Source organism: Cibotium barometz, chromosome 28, assembly GCF_041138505.1.
Source record: "Cibotium barometz isolate CiBa-2024 chromosome 28, ASM4113850v1, whole genome shotgun sequence".
NCBI lineage: Eukaryota > Viridiplantae > Streptophyta > Polypodiopsida > Cyatheales > Cibotiaceae > Cibotium > Cibotium barometz.
Window position 1 is genome coordinate 20,303,285 of NC_141073.1, and position 20,912 is coordinate 20,324,196.

Here is a 20,912-nt window from a genome sequence, read left to right on the forward strand (position 1 = left end):
GCTGTCCCATGAGCTGAGGTAAAAACACCGGCAATATGCATCATGATGTAAAACGCTGATGATATGCTGATGTAAACGCTAATGATGTGCTGATGTAAACGCAGATGATATGTAGCAGAGAGGGCTGCCGATGTGTGCAATGATGTGGTACAACTGCTGAATGGTAAAGCTAATCTATATATAGTAAGGGGGACTGTTGGCTAGCCCAGCAAAAGGGCAGTCGGCCAGCAACAAGACCTAAAAAAACATGAATAAAACCTCATAAATCCAGAATAATCCCTTTTTAGGGCTGGACAAAATGCCATTTTCACACACCCCCTCCAAGCCAAAAAGCAGATCACGAGAGTAGATGAAGGATACCACGGTCCCACATTGACACATTGGCAGAAGGAATGTATCCCCCTCTGGAAGTAGAGTCTGATAAAGTCGGAGAGGGAGATCAAGATGGCAAAGGTGTAGAGGGTGAGTAGGAATAGACAGGTCGATTGTCTCCCAATGTAAGACCTTGAACGGGGCCCTCCAAAGAGTATGGGTAGACGATCCATGTTGTGTGCTCTCGAGGTGTCACATGCACTTTGCACTGTAGTGCATGGTGACAAGATGGCTCATCATCAGTGCAACTGTCACGTGCACAGCCATCAGGTGTACAAGTGACATGGCATCATCAAGTGACGTTGGTGGGATGTCGTAGTATCTAGTCCATACTATGCATAATGGAGTTGATAGTTATATAGTCTTGTGGGTTGACTACCACGAGTATATAACATGCACGTTCCTAAAAGGTGAATTTGGGCACGTTCCTGGATTCATCTAGGTATATATATATTCATAAGCATTTAACAGATAACATTCAGGAATATCAAGTATCATTTAGGGCATTTTCAGCATGTGTAGCATGTGAATGGGGCTGTTTCAGCACCATCATCAGCACATAAGTCTTCATGAGCATTTAGGGTATGTAACACATCAGTTTGTGGACTGTGGAGCCAGCCGACAGGAGCTGGTCAGCAGCCGACTGCATATAATAGGCATTTAATGAAGTCGTGAGCATTTATGGCTGGCCGACCAGCATCATTTATAGCATATATAAGAAGCGCATCAGATTCAGTCCATTATCTCATCTTCTCTTCAGCGCTTCCTTCCTAGGGAGCAAGGGAAATCAGCAAATCAACATTACATGTTAGCACATTCATCCCCAGTTTCTGCCCATTTTTGGTCTCCTTTTGGCCCCTTTTGCATGGCCCTTGATTGTGGGCTGGCCACCCCTTTTTTCCATATTTTTCTGGGATTTTTCCCAGCCTATTTGGTATTTTACCAGTCGGCTAGCTCATCTGTGTTAGCACATTCATCCCCAGTTTCTGCTCATTTATGGTGCCCATTTGGTCCCTTTTGCATGGCCCTTGCTTGTGGCTGACCACCCCTTTTTCTAGTATTTTTTTGGGATTTTTCCCTGTATTTCTGGCATTTTCCAGTCGGCCTGTCCAGTAGCTCCAGTCGACCATATTTGCAGCTCTAGTCGGCCAGCTTACCTCTACTATAAATAGTGGGTGCTGGTCTCTCATTGTTCATTCAGTCTTGTACATATTTGCTTCCTCACTTATGAGACTTGTAGTGTCTCTTGCTTGGGACTGTTTTGCTTCAGTATATTCAGCATAGTTTGCTCCATATCTCGCTCTCTCTCTTGCACTCTTTGTTCAGCACATTCTAGTGCCCCTTTGCTTCCGCTCTGTGCACACTTTCATGGTATCATCGCTCCCGGTTTAGCAACCTCTTTGCTGCCCAAGATTCAGCCCTGTTTTTCAGCACCTTCTCCTCTGCGTTTTCTCACAGATCTGCAGCTCTTTACTGCTGCGTTTTTTGGACTAAACCTGCTGGTCCATAGTCACAGGGGACGGACGGGGACGGACAGACGACCCCAGCTTGGCGTCCCTCACAAGGGACGGCGTTCTGGGGATGGATCCAAGAGAGGATGGTTGTGGGGGACGGCTGCATGGAAACTCTACAGGTTACTGTTTGGGCAATGGTCACATTTTTGACCCTTTTTTTTTGGTTGTTTGGGAGCCTTTTTTCATGGGCCTTTAGCCTTGGCCCATAGGCCTTGAGCCTTTGAGGCTTTGGGCCTTGGCCTCTCTCTTGCCTTCCTCCCTATAGGAGAGACACACACACACACTCCCTCTCACACTTCAAGCTTTAGCTTCACACACACACACACACACACTCTCTCTCCCTCAAGCGGCAAGCCTTAAGAGCCAAGGTCTCAAGTTTCAAGCTCTCACACAAGCAAGCTATAGCCTCTCAGGACACTCTCTCCCCCTCACACACACTCTCTCAAGCTTCACACACACACACACACACCCCCACCCACCCTCACACTCAACTTCTCAAGTTCTCCCTCAACTTTCAAGGCTCAAGCCTCACTCCCTCTCTCTCTCTCAAGCTATCAAGTGACAAGGAGGCATCCATCATCCATGGCATCCTCCTTGTGGTAGTGGCTCTTCAAGTTCCAACTACCCGTAGGACGATGGGATGGACATTTTGGGATGAGGTCAATCACACCCCATCCCCTCATGGAGGTGGTGCACAGCCATGGGCATGCAAGCTTTGCCTATATAGGCGAGTGGGTGGTACTAATAAAGTAATTTGTAAGTGCTGTTCCGACCCCCATCCCCGTTCCCTACATATGGCTGTCCCCTGTCCCGTTCCTGTCCCCGTCCCCCTAGAGCAGACTTCACGACTCACTGGCAGGCATCCCCGCTCAGTAAGTGACACGTCAAGCAGGCAAACACAAAAAATCAAGTCATGTGAAAACAGTTTCAAACATGCAAAACATGTGTGCATGTGCAAATAGTATCATGGTCATATCTCCCGTTCATGGAACAAGTACAAAATATCTGTCGGCACAAAAATGGCACGACGTAAAACATAAAAACCTGGTCTTCCTATGGAGTGACAGTCCCATAGGTAAGACACAGGTCCAGGCACGAGCCTCCCTATGGTGTGACAGTCCCATAGGCAAGACATGGCACGAATACTGGCTCTTCCATGGCGTGACAATCCCATGGATAGAACACAGTCCAGGTCATACACGGGTGGCACTAGTCTGGCTCCCGTCCATACAACACCATCCTGCTAACACACGGGTGGCACCAGCCTGGCTCCCGTGCATGTCAGCAAAATACTGGCCTCTTCACATGAGACACTGGCCTGGCCTCAAGTGAACGAGACACAAAATCTGGAGATGGACCAAATGGTCAGCCAATTGGTGACAGCAATGATGTGGTACAACTGCTGAATGGTCAATCTAATATATATTTAGTAAGGGGGGGCTGCTGGTCGGCCCAGAAAAAGGGCAGTCGGCCAGCAGCAAGAAATTTAAAAAAATGAATAAAACCTCATAAATCCAGAATAATCCCCCTTTTTAGGGCTGAACAAAATGCCATTTTCACACAGCAGCTACGTGAGAGATACCCAATTGAAGACTTTGCATGAAGATCCAGGATTAAGGCAAGTATTGGATCCGCAAAGGCACTTAGCTTTTGTGAACAATGCATTGGAATCGGGTGTCAAACCAAGAGAGTTGGCAGTCTCTTTTCTTCAAGGTAATATAGTGGAGGGAAAAGAAGGCGAGCTTATGTTCAAGAAGCCACCTCGTCCAAACCCTCTTGGAGCCATAGTGCCACTTCTGCAAAGCTGAAATCTGTAGTACGTCATGCGAGGGAAGAGGTGTTGGTAACCTCTCGCCATGCTTCTATGACAGATGGTACACCATCCCACATGCATGCCTCTTCATTTCCAAGTAGTCATTATAGGGAACCAATTCATCACACTAAAGAAGATAATAAAGAATTCAAGGCAGGAGACAACTCAATGAACATCCTATTGGGTATTTTGGAGTTAGTCATTGTGAACACTCTTTATGGGTGTGAACAACCCTTATTAAAGTCTAGGTCAGAAGATAAGGCTTGATACCTATAAAAGCATGTACTTGGGAGGTTCTCTAGTTACAAGAGTATCATTTGAGTTGTGCAACATATTTCTCTTATGCTTGCTATCACATCTCTCAAAGGAGATGTTGAGGCCACAAAGGGTAAGGATAACTCTAGTGTGTGGCTCCATCGAGCATGTTGCAAAAGATTGTCTGATAAGCACGAAGCAATAGTACGAGGAGGAGGATTCTTTAGAATCACCAAATGATAATCAAGGAGGAGATACGTGTGCGAGTGTCTTGGCTTTTTGCATTTCATGGGCTACTTGCACAATAGCAATAGGGTTATAGTATTGTCCAAGGTGGTTCCAAACGTAGTGAACGATACGTTTAGTACGTTTGGAAAACATTACGAAAACATGCTGAAAAGATTCCAAACGTCGTGAACGCTGCTCCCGACATATATATATATATATATATACAAAATTTATAGTTTACTTATAAAATTATGAAATATGAAGTTTGAAGATTCATCAATGAACATTAAAGTACTTACTAATACTATACAACCTTTAGTTTCGCCCCGCCTCCCCTCCCTTTCGTTTTGTTGCCGCCCCCCCCCCCCGGGCTTCTCCTTCGTTTTCCCCCTCTCCCTCCTCTTTCGTGCTGTTGGTCACCCCCAGGGGGTTTTGTTTTTTTCTTCATTTTCATCCGGTCTTCCGCCTCTTTGGGTGCAGCCCGCTCCTTGCAGGTTTTCCGCATTCGCCTCGCCTTCGCCTGAGCTTCAGACTCTGATGGAGACTCCTCCCGCCTCGCCTCAGAGGGACTCACCTGCAGCCCCCTCGCCCGCCCCCGAGGACATCCCCATCAGGCTTTCTCTTTCGCCGGAAGAGGAAGCGAGCCTCACTGCAGAGGTGGAACGCCTCCAGGCTCATTCCACCATCTGCCGTATAGTCGGCACTCGCCCCAGCAGAGGGGAGATCAGGGATCTTCTTCAGGCTCGCCTTCTTGCAGATGTGGGCAAGATCCTTGATGTACAGCTCCTGGGCCGGGGCCATTATCAGATCGAGTTCGAGGCCGCCCAGAGCGTTGCCAAGGTCCTTGCCATGAGTCCTCTGGACATCAGGGATGCTCGGGCTTTCTTCAGACCTTGGCAGCATGGATTTGACCCAGCAGCGGCGGAGCAGGGAGAGCGCCTCTTCCATATTACAGTTTGTTTCCCTGGTCTCCGCCGGGAGTATCTTCCGCTCCTCTCCAGGCTCGGAGCATTGGTGGGCTCGGTACTAGAGACGGGCCCCTCAGCAGCTTCAGTGGTGGCCAGAGCAGCTGGGCTACCTTCGGTCAGAGTGTTGGTGTCTGACATCTCCTCCCTTCCTAAGGTCATTCAGCTACCTAGGATAGGGGGGGGGGTGGATAGATCAGAGAGTGGAGTTCTCGGGGCTCCCGAACCAGTGCTTCATTTGCAGGCAGGTCGGTCATCTGGCCAAGGCCTGCCCTCGCAGGAGACCTCGACCCTCACCACCGCCGCAGGCTACTGATGGCCCGCCCACAGATTCGGCTCGGCAGGCTGCCTCAAGGACACCTGCTCAGGCCACAGAGACCTCGGAGTGGCAGCCTGGATAGGGGCGCCGCCGAGGGAGACAGCCACAGCAGCACGCACAGAGACCGCTGCAGCAGCAGCCACAGTCTCAGCCTCACTGGGTTCCCGTGAGGAACAACTTTGCTCCCCTTCAGGAGGAGACCCCTGCAGCGACCGAGGACCAGGAGATGCCAGCTCCCCCTTCTTCACCCCCCCACCCCCGTCCCCTCCCACCGACTCGTTTCCACCTTCGCCTCCTCCCGCCCCCGCTCCGGTTTCGGCAGCGGCTCCCTCTCCACCTCCCTCGCCTCCCCCTCCTCCCCCTCCGCCCGCCTCACCTTCCCGGGAGACCCTGGCAGTTCCCTGGCGCTCACCTGCAGTCCGGAGAGCGCTGAGCACTGACCTCGCTCGAGCATCACAGAGGAGACCTATGCCGATTAGGGCCTCACGGATTTCATCTATCCGCAGTCGGCTGAGTCGCCTTGGCATTAGACAGCGCTCGGAGGCCTTTGATTATACCTTTACACGGCTTTTTGGAGCAGAGGGCCCCGATGAGCCAGCACCCATTCGAGTTCATGTAGTGATACCTCCGGCCCGCGGGGAGGAGGCACTAGACTCAGCGGTGGCCTTCTCGTTCCCTCTTTGTGGACCTTGTGATCGGGAGTGGACTCTAGAGCTCGCTCTCAGCACTTTGAAGACTCAAGCAGTTGAGTTTTCTCACCACATGAGCGATCTGGAGGTGACTGATGTGATAGGCCGACTTTGGGAGTTGGCTCATTTCTTCTTGGATCCCGAGAGTGTGGATACCTCAGGGATTCGACATTTGGTCGTGCGCATAGTGGCAGACTTGGCACGCGACCCTGGATATGTGAGTATACACGAGGTTTCTCTATCAGAGCAGGAGGCAGTCGCCATGGGCCACAGCCACTGGCGCCTGATCCGGGATTCTTGCAGTACACCGGGTGGGCAGATTCGCAGCCGTTCGGATGGGGACTACTCTCCATCCAAGCCGCTTGCGAAGGCCCGCCGTACGGCTGAGACAGCATCCACCTCAGCAGGGCATCCATGAGGATCATCTCATGGAATGTACAGGGCCTTGGCGGAGCACACTCTATACGCTATCGAGGATGCTTGAGGCAGGAGCTTCAGAGATGCCTGGTTGGTGGCAGCATTGACATTTTGATGATGCAGGAGCACCACTTGGGTGAGAGCAGGATCCGGAGATATGGTTCGGTGATGCCTGGTAGATGGGACACTTTTTGGTCTGCAGGGTTTGGTCCTTTGGGTGGACAGGGAGGAGTATGCATGGTTATTGCAGATGTATGGTGGCATGCCATTGTGGATCGAGGGATCATTGTGCCTGGTAGAGCACAGTATGTCATTCTGAGGATGCATGATGAGCTATTGGGTGTGCTCAACATCTATGCGCCCAATCATGCTAGTGCCAGAGCAGAGTTCTGGACTCAGGTTACAGATGCATTGCCAGAGGCCGCACATTGGTGTGTTGGAGGAGACTTCAACATGCTTGAGGACCTGGCAGATAGGGTGGGAGGCAGTCATGTTACAGTGCACGGCACGGAGCTTGCAGCTTGGGACCGGTTTTGCATGTCACTGAGGATCACTGATGCATGGCAGCATGGGGCTTTCTCCCGGTCTCAGGACAGTCTTAGTTTCTCTCGGTCGGATCGCCGGCAGGGAGGGACTAATCTATCACGGATTGATCGCTTTTATGTGGGCGATTGGTTAGGGGAGCGAGGGGGCTCCGTTAACATTCTCGCTGGCACCTCATTTTCAGATCATGCGCCAGTTATATTGACATTGGAGGAGGGGACACGGGAGCCCAGCTTGCAGTTGAGGATCCCAGAGAGGGTACTTGCAGATCCCAGTCTTGCTGAGGACATTGAGAGGATCTGGCATGATAGTCAGTGCTCTGACCAGGATGCAGCGGGCCAGTGTGCCCAGGGACTCATTGATCTTAGCTCTTTTTTACACGCTACAGCTTTGACACGACTGGGAGAGATTCGCGAGCGGGAGCAACGGCTTAGACGCAGCCTTGCTTCGCTACAGCGCCTACAGGAGCAGCAGCCTCCATGTGAGTGGGTGGCGTCCCAGCTGAGTCAGGCACGTCAGGAGGTTAGAGAGGTAGAGGAGCATAGACATGAGTTTTACTATCGTCGTCAGGCCTCTCAGTGGACGCAGCTTGGTGATAGAGTGACTGGGGAGTTTTTTGAGATCACTGGACCCCGTCATGCGCGAGCAGGAGTCCGCCAGCTTGGTAGACCGGATGGATCGATAGCTACTGAGCTCGGGGAGATCAGAGCCATTGCCACTGCTTTTTATAGTGACCTGCTTTCAGCGGAGCCAGCCACTGAGGATCGAGATGTTTGCAGACAGACTGTGTGGGCCCATGTGCAGAGGAGGGTCACAGACCATATGCGTACAGTTCTAGGTGCGCCTCTGTCAGAGATTGAGCTTGCCGAGGCCTTGAGGGTCTTGCCGCGACATAGTTGCCCAGGGGAGGACGGACTGACGCCGGCCTTTTTTATGCGCTATTGGGACCTTTTGGGGCCAGGCCTCCGCAGAGGCTTTCAGCATGTTTTGGACACTGGGGTGATGCCGCAGAGCTTTTCAGAGGGCTTGATCTATCTTATCCCCAAGGGGGAGGGAGTATCAGATGACATTCGGCATTGGAGGCCTATTACGATCCTCAATACTGTCTACAAGGTCTTAGCAAAGGCCTTGAGTTTGAGGATCCAGTCCTTCCTGGGGGAGTTGATTCACGCTACTCAGATAGGATTTGTCAAGGAGCGCAGTATCCTTGACAACATCTTTACTTTCTGGGAGGCGACGGCCCGAGCTAGGTTTCTTGGCGAGGACTTGGTCGTGATGCTTCTCGATTTTGAGAAGGCATATGATAGAGTTGATTGGGGATTCCTAGAGGGCACTATGCTTCGCCTGGGCTTTGAGCCAGGATGGATCAGAGGGGTGTCAGCTCTGTATTCCACAGCTCGCAGCCAGGTGCTGATTGCAGGAGGTCGGGGGCCGAGTTTTGAGCTGACCAGATCAGTCCGTCAGGGGTGTCCTCTCGCCCCTTTCCTTTTTCTCTTCTTTGCGGAGGCTATGAGTATGTATTTGACGGCAGAGGAGGTTGGTTTGAGAGGACTTCAGCTCCCAATCCGGGGGGAGGATTTGCTTGATGCTGAGTTTGCAGACGACACGAGCTTATTTTTGCATGGCCATGAGGCCAATCTTATTCGGGCAGAGCAGTCGCTCCAGGTTTTTAGTGCAGCTTCGGGAACATTGATCAATTGGCGCAAGACAGTGGCCTTTTGGATCAGTAGTGCTCCCACTCCGGCATGGAGCCCGGACCCCGGTTTTAGATGGATTCCTCCAGGCACAGCAGTGCGGTATTTGGGATGCCAGATTGGCCTCGATTTGTCACCTGAGCAGCAGATTGCCCCGCTTCTTCTGAGTATTCGGAAGAAGCTACTGTATTGGAGTACAGCTCGACTATCCTTGGCTGGGAGGGTGGTGGTGGCAAATCAGGTGCTGTTAGCGACCATGTGGTACATTACGTCTTGCTGGATTTTCTCGAGCTCTTGCATCAGCCAGGTACAGAGGCTGATCAGGAACTTTCTGTGGTCTGGGCGGGACGGTCAGCCAGCTCGGGCAAAGGTTGCATGGGCAGTTATTACACTTCCGCTGGCTCAGGGCGGTTTGGGCATTATAGATCCAGTCGATCAGAGTAGAGCCTTATTGGGGAAGCTTATTGTTCGGGGGTTGCTTCCAGGCGCTGAGCCTTGGAAAGAGCTCCTCTTGCAGCGACTGCAGGCTCGGGTGCCCCCTGCAGGGGGTACTTGGGCACCAGAGATTCGCTGGATCTTCATAGAGATGAGGAGGACAGGCCTCAGTAGAGGATGGGAGGACAGATTTGCTTTGAGTATCCTGAGAGCTTGGGAGCTGCTGAGACCGGGGCTTTCTCAGCGGCCTCCTTCTTGTGTTGAGGAGCGGGCCAGGCAGCCGCTCATCTGGAGCCCAGCGGTTCGTACGGAGCAGGGTCATATGCTTGGTTCTCGGCCTCGTCTAGCCTGGGGACCTTTAGCGGCAGGCCTAGCTCGTAGTTTTGGAGACTGGCAGGCTTTCTGCAGTCTACCAGAGGAGACCCAGGTGGAGAGGCTCAGTCACTTCAGAGGGGGGTTGATTATGAGGGATGATATTCAGGAGGCACTTACAGAGGAGTGGTTCACACCCCTCGAGCCAGTGGCCCCACGGTGGATGGGAGCCTTTACACAGTTGGAGATCCTGATCGCTGTCAGAGCCAGCACTGAGGATGGCAGATGCCTTTATTATGAGATTCAGGATGAGGGCAGACTCCAGAGAGTGGAGGTGGAGTCGCCTTTGGTTGCAGAGTGCACCTTTCAGAGGATTCGGGTAGTGGCTGCCGCTTCTCGGAAGTGGCATATTGACCCCGACCCTGCTGATGTGCTCCCGGATTGGCGCATATGGGCATATGCAGCGCGCCCCTTGGCCCGGCTACAGTGGGACCCCGGGGAGTACGAGTGGCATGATCCTTATGCATCCCTTGAGGCCACAGAGATCACTTTTTTCCAGTATACTGTTCGGCTGGGACGGCATATTTTGACGGCGAGGAGGACGGTTTCTCCAGTGGCAGCGGGGCATTGGCGATTGCAGGGACTTTCACAGGAGTTCCTGGAGGATTTTTGGGCTCGGCTCTGGGCTAGTCGACAGGCCCGCAGGATCTCGGCTTTTCAGTGGTTGGTCGCCCACAGGGGCTCAGCAGTTGGCACTTGGCTTGTTTACAGCGGTCTTCCGGCGGCCTGCGTCCGATGCGGCCACCCTATGGAGACACAGAGACATTGCCTTTGGGACTGCCCTCAGGCACAGCAGATTTGGCTGCGGATGCTGGGTATTCTGGCCCCCCTCTCTCCAGAGGGTATGTTTACGTGGGGTGCCGCTGCTTGGTCGACTTCGTCAGGGCCTGCTATGGGCTATGAGATGGAGCAGGGCAGTCAGGCCATCAGATTTATTAGGGGCCAGCCTCGCCTGGTTCCGGCACCGGATTTCTCGTCCGCCAGCTGGACACAGGAGAGGGATTTACGATGGGAGCTCCTCAGCAGCCTCACCATCTGGTTCACCTGGAGGGCCCGGTGCTTTACGGCCTTTGAGGGGAGATTAGAGCCACCAGCAGAGACTGTTCGGGGGATTTGGCAGGAGTTGATCCACACCCTGCGAGGACAGTACGACCGCATCCGGGGAGACTCGGATGAGGCGATCTTACGGCGCCAGGCCTTTCACGCCACTTGGCGCTGCGGCCCGTTCTACACCCTACACACGGGATCCCCCCGTTGGCACTACAGGCCACCTGTTTGGCTCTTCCCCCCCCCTATTGTATGATTTAGCTGCTCAGTTCTTTATACTGATGCTTGTACTTTACAGCCCTAGCTAATGAAAGGATCTTTTCTCGGAAAAAAAAAAAAAGGCTTTGTACATGGTAGTGTAGGTGAGTTACAGGCCACTGTGACCGGTGACGTTTCCCTTGTATATATTTTTTGTTCATATCTTTGTTCGTTTGAAAAAGCCACCAAAAGGTTAGATTAGATTGCCTAGTTGTGGGATGGGAAAGGACCATTGAGTGCACACATCAAGCAGGGATGGTCTGTTCTGTATGCTTGTTGATACATCGTACCGAATTCAAAATCTTCTTTAAGAATTTTAAGATCCACATGACATGGTTGGAAAATAATATCATTTTAGGTTGTTTAAATGTCATTTTGTTCAGAGTGTTTTGATAGATAGAAGTAGTGCTATTATATGATGTTTTAAATAGTTTTTCTGGCCCACCTCGTTTGCTTTTTTTTTTCTTTATAAAAACTAAAGAAACTCTTTCATTGGTGTCAGCGTGTTTGGAGGGGCCACCATGCTGTTTGCAAAGCTTCAGATGGCTTCCGTGCAGAATGGGATGCATATGTGGATAAGGAATGGAGTGCGCATCAACTTAGTGCTTCTATTCAGTTACTTTGTGATCGTATTCTTCGGCCATTTCTCTACTTTTTTGGAGTTTATCAGCACAAAATTATTACCAGAGACGGTGATCAGGAAAGATTTGTGACTTGCTTCACGATACTGCTCCAAAGCATCAGCTCCTCCGGTATGGCTGAAGATTATCATTTGAATGTTTTTACTTGGCTTTTGGCCTTTGTATCTTTCATCCTTGGTAATTTAGGCAGAAATTAACTTCACCCTCCGTTTGAATGTCTGCAGATTCCTGCAATAATTACTGTAGCTTGTCCACAGGATCCAAGGAACAGCAGAGCACATGGTTTTACCAGGTGCACAGACTTGTAAGGTTATGTTGTGTAGCGCTGGTTGAAGGTTCAACCCGGGGCAGTCCTGAAGTGGGCATGCTTGCAAGCCTAGCAGTACGCTTACTGGTAGCTTTGACGGATTCAAGTCTGTGGCGGTCTTTCAAAGACGAAGAAAGCAAAGCACAGGCAAAGCGAGTTGTTCTGGCACTTTTGGAGTGGATTGCAGAGGGGAATGCTCGTCTCTACCCGGCAATAGGTGTCTGCATTCTTCAAAGTTGTCCTCCTAAACATGAAGATATTGGCCAACCTCTACAGTTTCAGAAGGAAAATCTGTTTGTCATGGCAAGTGCTATAACTGTAGCTTTAAGGCCTTTGCAAAGACTACCTGCTCAAGATGATGGAGGAGGTGTCAATGAAAGACAGATGATGGCAAAAAAGAAGGCTTCAGAGGCATTTTGCTCATATATTCTCACAATCCCTTTTATCATGCAATGCCTTCCTGCTGCCATATTGCCTGCATTACAGCACCCCTCTGTTTTAACACCCTGTCTTGAAGCCTTGGAGGTAAATTTTGACCTGTTTGCCATACATTTGGATGTATTTGAAAGTGCTTCTCTCCTGCAATGTAGCTTTTGCACAGTATCAAGGCTATGTGCACTTGCCTCCTTTGGTAAGAGGAACTAACTCTGTTTGTAGGGTGCTGCAGACTTTGAATATTAATACAACTAGAGCAGACATTCATAATGGGCATTTTGGAAGTGCAGGCCAACATATATGCTTTAACACTCATCATGGAGACATCCCACCATCAGCCTGGGCTTTGATTAACATTGTGGCTCTTGCAAGAGGTCATAACAAGGATGGTTCCACCAAATTTGTAAAAGGTCTAGCCCTTGAGGTATATCTAAGAGCAGTGTGCTCTTTATTGAATCAATCTCTGCCAAGCATTGAAAACTTACAGACAGATCGCGAAGTAGAGGAGAAGGATGACATGGATGAGTTCTCCTTGCACAGTACAGGGCTTCATAAATGCGGTGAGCCTGATGAAGCTTCTCGTCATGCTAATGCAAGAAGGCAGCTGATAGGGGAGCTTGAACCGCTTTGTCAACAATGGCACCTGAAGCAGCTTCTTGACAATACCTGTGGAAAATGCAATTTGTATGCTGAGAAGGACTTGGGGTTGGAACCTCTGTATTCTAGATCTGTTGTCTTGAGGCTTCCGGATATAGCAATGCTGTATTTCAGCCTTCTAACTGTTTTCACAGTGTTGCATGGGGCACGGATCCCTTGTCCGGTATTGAATGTGCTAGCCTTTGCACCAGGTTTCCTGTTTCAATTGTGGGTTTGGCTGGATGATGCACTTGGTCTGACACAAGCATGTGATGGAAAAGCCTTATTGAAGCCAGGAAGAATCTCAGAGGCAGGAAAGCATCTAGACAAAGGGGGTGCTCCACGAAAGGATGACAGATTTGGTGGGAGTTTGAATACTAGGTGGGCTTCTGCTGTATCAAAAATCAAAGGAAAGGGGTCTAGTTCTGAGACAATCGAGTCAGATAAGGCAATATTTGAAAGAAAGGTTGTCGAAGAGGTCTCCCACACGAACATATGGGACATCAAAAAACTGAAAAGTGGGCCTGGAGGTGTACCCAAAGAAGCATTGCCCATCCTTACACTTTTCTGTGCTGCCTATGGGCATTTGCTTATGATACTTGATGATGAAGAGTTCTATGAGCGCCAGGTCAATGCTCATTTCTCACTTTTTTCTTTGTTCATTTAAAAAATAAAATAAAAATAAAGGTATTTTTCCCCTGTGATTAAATTAGTCTGGTGGTACAGGTCCCATTCACAATGAAACAGCAAAGGGTCATTGCAGCTTCCCTCAATACCTTGGTATATAATGGATTCTTTTGTACTTCAAAACAAAAGTTTACACCTCTGATGGAGGCGGCTATCAAGTGCCTGAACTCTTTGTATGGAAGGGATTGCAGGCGCAGTTTTTGCCATCCAAGCTTATGGCTTGCTCCTGCAATGACAAATCGTCCTCCTATTCCAGCTGCAGCAAGAGCCCACGAGGTTGCTATGGCTTCAATAAGAATAAGAAACTTTTCACAAGCACCAGCCATAGGATATGTGCTCACGATGACGCCTCATGTCATTCCTTTTGAAGAAAGGCATGTTTCTAACCCAAAGAATGTTTTCTCCCTTCAACAACCCCGCCCCCCCCCACCTCCTCTCCCAAAAAAAAAAAACCCCACTCGCACCCACATGCTTGTGCTCGTGCACACATGCACATAAAGCAGGTGTTGAGGCTGATCTTAACGTCAATCATGTATAAATTAGCATTTCCGTCCAGTATTTTGAAACTTAGATCGAGTCCAGGTGTGCGTATCTGTGTGCATGTGTGTGTGTGTGTTTGTGTATGCTGATGTGACATTCATTAAATGTCATGTGTGAATCTGCTTCTCCTCTTGCATCTGTGTCAATGAATGTATGTATGGTAGTTTGTGTGCACCTCCGTGTACATTTATGCATGCGTGTTTTACATGTACAATGTGTGTGCACATGCGCATGTGTTTTCAGCCCTTTGACAAAACTTCCGTGCTGTAGGGTGCAAATCTTTCGTGAGTTTGTCAAGTCTGACAAAATGGCCAGGAAGATGGCGGGAGAAACTATTGGACCTGGGCCTGGATCGATTGAAATAGCCATAAGGAGAGATCACCTTATTGAAGATGCTTTTGCACAGTTAAACTCTTTAGGATCAAAACTCAAATCTGGGATCAATGTCTCCTTTGTGAACGAGCATGGCCTTGCAGAAGCTGGACTAGATTATGGCGGCCTCTTCAAAGAATTTTTGACAGATTTGGCAAAAGCAGCATTTGATCCAGGGTGACTTTTCTTGAATTGAAAGCTTGATAAACTATTATACTGTAGCCACATTTTGATTTCAATTGACTATACACAGGGATCTTCATTGCGGTGCATCATGTGTAGGGGTTGCTTTGTGTGTGTGGCTCCCCGTGTCTCTCCATGGACATCCATCATGGCACGTTTATGTCCCTTGCATTGTCTACACATTCCATCAATGGTGGTACGATCAGTGAGTGTGTATGAGGGGTAGTTTTCTCATGTTGATGCTCTAAGGCATGGGTGCCTTTTTGTGCATGTGCAATGGCTATGTCTTCTTCATTGGAGGGCACCTCTATGAGTGAATTTGTTCAATATGTTATTATCCCTATTGTGTGCTGGCAGGTATGGTTTGTTCACACAAAAAGAAACAGAAGAAGGCTTATTGTTTCCACACCCAGCAGCTGGAAACTTACAACATGGTCTGCCTATGATTGAATTTCTGGGCCGTATAGTAGGCAAAGCGGTGTATGAAGGCATACTGTTGGATTATTCCTTCTCGCATGTGTTTTTATGGAAATTGTTGGGGCGCTATATCTTTCTCGACGAGCTATCTACACTTGATCCAGAGCTTCACCAAAGTTTAATGTACTTAAAGGTATGGATATGCCTGAAACGCAAAAGCAAAGTCATGCAATATCTAGGTGTCAACTGCTTTTATGAGATGATCTTTAAAGCTTGTAAATGCATACCCCTTCTTGCTTATGTGGTGCAATTATGCCCTTGTTGGCTCCACCTCTACATGAGATCCATAGGCACGAAGAACGACTCATGCAAAAATACACTTGCAAAGAGGGTGCCCCCATCTTACTCCTTATTACAAAAGTAGTATTTAAAAGCATGAGGGTGCCCTGCATGGTCACCAGATTTTCACATACAAATATCAAAAGGTGAAATACAAAAAGATCCTTCTCCAGACTCCTGGGCCTGATCACTGAAACTCTAGAACCAAGTCCTAGTGTATGCTGTGAGGCCGAACCCCAAGTGTCTCATACACCCAAACTGCCCTACCGTGGTTCTCTCCTTGGAGAAAGGTGGTATGCCCTCTTCTCGTGGACTGAGTGCCCTGCTAGGGTGAGGTCCAGAACCTCCTCACCTAGGACTCTACAAACAGTTCCTACCCAAGAGTTCCTGATAAGAGCTATGCATACATTGACCATGTCTATGAGTTCTTGGGTCAAACAGATTCCGCTATTTCTTTAATCTTCAGTTGTCAGAGATGATCCACAGCTTCATATGTCTTCAAACTTCAAAGTCCTTCACATTGAGTGAGTTTTCCACTTTGCTAGAAGAGCACAGGTGCTGGACAGCAGGTACATTAGGTATGGTATGGTACAGTACGGTACAAGATGTACAGGCGGTGATTGCAGGAACGAAATTCAGTGTGGTGGGTATGGGTGCAAGTATGAATGGCACAGAATCTGGTGCAACAGGATGCCACAACAGTATGATGAAAAGTCTGGCAGCAGAGTATGGTGCTTTACAACCTGTACGGATGGTACGGGATCAGGTACAGTTGTGTGGGATGTGTATCGCAGGCTTCTGGGGCAATGTATGGAAGGTTGCGAAGCTGTCTTAGAAAGCGCGCACTTGTTTTTTCATGAAAAACAGTTAGCAGCAGGCATGTACCATTTTAGAATAAAGTGCCCCGCTTGTCTCTTTAATATGTGTACATAAAGCCTTATAAATGTGTACAACCACTTCAGCATTTACTCTAAGTACCATAAATAAAAGATTAAAGCTTGCAAAACAAAGCCATTAACTTGTGAACATACAGTCACACATGCACAGTCCCGAGGCTCTTTAGGTGCAGGTGGTCCCGCCTCGTCCGGGCACAAAGATACAGTCATGCAGGCATGGTCCCAAACTATAGGGTAGTGTTGCTACGAAATGTACTTCATAGCCTGGCCAGGGTACGAAACGTTTCATAAAAGTATTAAACATATGGAACGTTTTTTTGCTGGGCCAAATTTTTTTAATGCCTCTTTTTTTGGGGTCTTATCCTGCCAGGTCAATGGGTAAACTTTAACTTTCAAGGTACTATATAAAAAGTTTGGACTTCGTAGTGTGAATCATGAATGGGATGTATCATTTATCATCTGCAGATTGAATTGACAATTGTGCACCCAAGGGCCAGCCTGCTGCCTGTCAGAATTCAGGACTCAGGGCTCTAACATATGAATTTATGCATGTTTTTAAAGTGTATTTTCATGAAGTTTTTGAATGCTCTACATTTTGTTAGAATGATGTACAGCAATGTATAATGAATAGTTTGGTTTTTTGGACCCTTAACAAACCCCGACACCCCCCCCCCCCCCCCCTCTTTTTCTTTTCAAACGACATGTTTACAAAACATCTGGGAGAGAAGTAGCTTTTAATGAGCTTTCATTTGATGTCTATATGTAGCCTAGAATACGTTGTAAAAGGGCTTCAAAATTGGGGCAATTAGTTGGGACATAGGAACATCCCTTACATGTGGCATTTATAACTTTAGCATTTAATCACAAGTGGTTAACAAGAGTGATTAACAGGAGGGCACGATATGAACTCAAAGACTAGGTATACTTAATCATTATGATAATGGTCTTTTTATAGGAGAGACACCCCTTTACAAGGTGCATACATATGCTGCCACCACATAATATGTTGATGTTGCCACACAGCACACAGTACCCTTGGCCTCCCGAGACCTGAGAGAGAGAGAAAGAAAGAAAGAAAGAAAGAAAGAAAGAAAGATTTTATTAACGTCTTCCAAAAGACCGAACTCGGCCTATGAGACAAATCGGAGAACCTGAATGGGGTATCCTCTGTCATCCCAACAAAATGAAAAAGTACTGAACTAAAAAGCTGAATCTGGGTGTGCAATAAGTACAATGAGTGGTGAAGGGGATGGAGCTCTACTACTAGGAGAATGCAAAGCTATATGCATGGAGTATACAATCATGATATGCAACCTAGCTAGCTCCATCCTGCACCATATTGGGGGTATAAAATGGTATACATCAGTGGAGGGGGTGTCCACAGGAACATGCCTGGGTGTGCTCTGAAGCGAGCCAGTCGCTCCGCACCCTCTCTGTGAAAGTGAGCTCTGATCTCTGTCATCTCTCTCTGGTATAGGCGTGGTGTCCGAAAGCCAGGTGTCCTTTGTCTCCTGCGGGCTCTAAGTGTCTCTGCTCTCTGGAGAGTAATTCCCTGCCGTGTAGGGGCTGGGAGGGGGATGGATCTCGGAAAAAATGTAGTAATCTGTGTCTGTCACCCCCCCTCTGGAGCTGTCTGAGCCTGTAATAATGTCTCTCTGTGGCGCTGTATGTCTAGAATGAATCTCCCCAGTATGCGCTGGTCTGCTGCCTCAAAGATCTGGCGTAGGGAATGTGGCTCTCTGAATAAAATGGGATCTCTCTCTCTCATGGTTGTATATGCTCTGCATCTGCATACATAATGCTCCTCACTCTCCACCTCCTCTCTGCACAATCTGCATACCCTCTCCTCTCGGGAGATCCGTGCTGCTCTGCCAGTCTCAATCTCCAATCGGTGTGATGAAACTCTAAGCTGACCAATAGCCACTCGGGAGCCGTGTGGTAAAAAGCCCTCCATGTATCTAGGCCTCTCTATAAATCCATCATCAGTGATACTCATGAAGTGATCTCTGTAGTATAGCATCTTTGGTGGAAGAGGCTGTGTAGGTGATATCCATGTCTCTCGTGTATAGAGCTGCCATAGATCCTGTCTCAATACTCTGTTCCTCTCACTATGAGAGAGACGGATATGTGGTGCATCCCTGTCATACTGGAATGGTGGTAGATGATCCATGTCTAGGCCATGCTGTGAGAACCAATGTGTGACCTGTGCATACCATGATCCTCTGTCTCCTGCCTCAGCCAGCTGTCTAGTGCCTCAAAAGCTCTGTATGACAATCTGTCCTGTGGCATCTCTCTGAATCTGTCTAGCAGGCATATAGTCTGAAATATGGCCTCTACCATCATAGGAGGCGCAACAAACTCTACTCGGATAATGTCATGAGGTACTGACGGTTTGCTGCGTATCATGCGTGCCATCATGAGGGCCTGTGGTCTCTCTATCTGTGTCCACCAATGGGTAGCAAGGCCTGGCGCCCATATCGCTGCTCCATACATCGATGCCGGTGTGCAGAAATCATCGAGTGCATGTAGATGCTGCTGTAGACCACCTGGAGACTCAGACACTAATACAATATCATCAGCATAGAGCATAATATGTACTGAGGTACCTGCTAAATCAACTCCATCTTTGCCTCCCCGTTTAATGAAGTCAGCCACCTCATCAATGTATAACCCAAATAGCGTGGGGGAAAGTGGGCATCCTTGCTTCATACCAATGGTGCTAGCAATAATCTCGGACATACCTCTTGGACATCTGACTCGCCCAAAAACCTACTCATATAATGCATAGATGCCCCATGTCATATCTGCTGGTATGTCAAGAGACTGCAGGCGTTGAAATAGCCTCTCTCGTGGTACTGTGCCAAATGCCTTGCGGAAATCCACAAAGCAGCAATAGAGCTTTCTCTTCCTCACTCTGGCTTGATCAATCATACATCTCAAAGTGAATACATGGTCAGTGGTAGAGAAAGCTCTCCTGAAGCCTGCCTGCCCTGATGAGCGTAAACCTGCTCACTCAGCATATAAGCTAAACTCTTGCTCCAGCACTGCACCATAGAGTTTGGCCAGCACGTGGCCAACCATAACCGTCTTGTAGTTGCTCGGATCGAGCATATCCCCTGATTTGTGAATCGGCACAATGGTGTGCATCGTGCACTCCGTAGGCAAACCCTCTGCTAGTGCCCTGTTAAACAGGTGTGCAAGAAAAGGAGCTAAAGAATCTACTGCATATATGAGATGCTCACCTTGCAGGCCCATATGGTCGGCGGCCCGTCCATGCTATAGGCGGCGGATAGCTTTCTGTACCATCTAGTGGGTAAAGAAGCTAGCTGTGGTAGGTCGAGGCTCATGTGGCTGAGGTATAGGTGGCTGCTGTGGGGCATGGTATAGGCCCTCTGCATATGTGTGCCATGTCTGTGGGTCTGCAATAGGTGTCGGTGTCCGGGGCTCTCTGAAGTGCCGCCATGAGACAAGGCTATCTCTACTCATGAAGAAATGAAAGATCTCTAGCTCTTGTATCTCTGCGAAGGCCCGCCTTTTGCGGCGAGTAAGTCTCCTCATCTCTCTCTCCTCGACTCCTGCTCTGTGATGTCTCCCAAGGCTCTCTGTATGCGGAGCCGTGAGTATAGGGCTCTGCACTCGTCATCATACCATCTGTTCTGGGGCATAGTCCCAGGTCTCGCAGGCTCTCCTGAGTGTACACGATGTGGGAAGCTCTGTAATGCAGCCGTGTGTAGGAGTGATGCCAACTAGGCTGTAATGGTATCCATAGGTGCCAGGGGATCCATGATGTTGGGGTAAAGGCATAATGCCCACCCTTATAGTGTGTACAAGCCCATAAGTTATAGTACATAGTACACTTAGTACTTTTAATGTACTAAGTGCACTATGTGTACTAGTGCAATATACATGTGTGATAGGGGAGTCACACACTCATATCATGAGTTGACTTATCCCCACAACTTTTTTTATTCAGTACTTTTTCATTTTGTTGGGATGACAGAGGATACCCCATACATGTACTCCGATCTGTCTCATAGGCCGAGTTCGGTCTTTTGGAAGACGTTAATAAAATCTTTCTTTCTTTCTTTCTTTCTCTCTCCCTTGTTCTCTCTGTGTATGTCTCCCACATGAATTACTCTAACCCTAATTCTCCCACACAACTGGTATCAGAGCCATTCTGCTGGTCGTACCCTGTGTGACTGCTATCAGCTGGCTTAAGCAGTGCTGCTCTCCCAGGCGCAGGTGGAGAAGAAGGCGAATGCAGGGGTGTCAGCGCTGGGCAGCATACGTCCATACAACAGCAGGTGGATAAGCGCATCTGGAGTCGGCTGCAACATGAGTCCTAGGCAGGCGGGCGTCAACAGCGCGAATATAGTGCAAGGCAGCAAGCGTTGGTCGCTAATCGTGTAGCGAGCCACTGAAGTGAGCGAAGGCGAGCGTTGGGCGTTCAACTGGCTACTAGGCGCTAGGCGAAGTCAGGCGAGTGAAGAAGCGTTGGGCGAAGGCGTTGGCGAACAAGCGCTGGCTACTTGGCGCTA

The 20,912-nt window shown here is 48.9% G+C and overlaps 1 protein-coding gene across 11 annotated transcripts in view; it reads left to right on the forward strand.

The window, feature by feature from the left end:
* UPL7 (ubiquitin-protein ligase 7) overlaps positions 1-20,912 on the forward strand; it is a 78,681-nt gene that overhangs the window by 20,091 nt on the left and 37,678 nt on the right. For all 11 annotated transcript variants that reach the window (XR_015269453.1, XR_015269456.1, XR_015269452.1 and 8 more), the window contains exons 3-8: positions 11,424-11,673; positions 11,787-12,394; positions 12,537-13,568; positions 13,667-14,001; positions 14,438-14,716; positions 15,080-15,332. Coding sequence is in view for 4 of the 11 variants with exons in the window: in XM_086822165.1 (XP_086678291.1) it covers positions 11,424-11,673; positions 11,787-12,394; positions 12,537-13,568; positions 13,667-14,001; positions 14,438-14,716; positions 15,080-15,332 (2,757 nt within the window). In the remaining 7 variants the exon portion in view is untranslated. The remainder of the gene's footprint in view (positions 1-11,423; positions 11,674-11,786; positions 12,395-12,536; positions 13,569-13,666; positions 14,002-14,437; positions 14,717-15,079; positions 15,333-20,912) is intronic.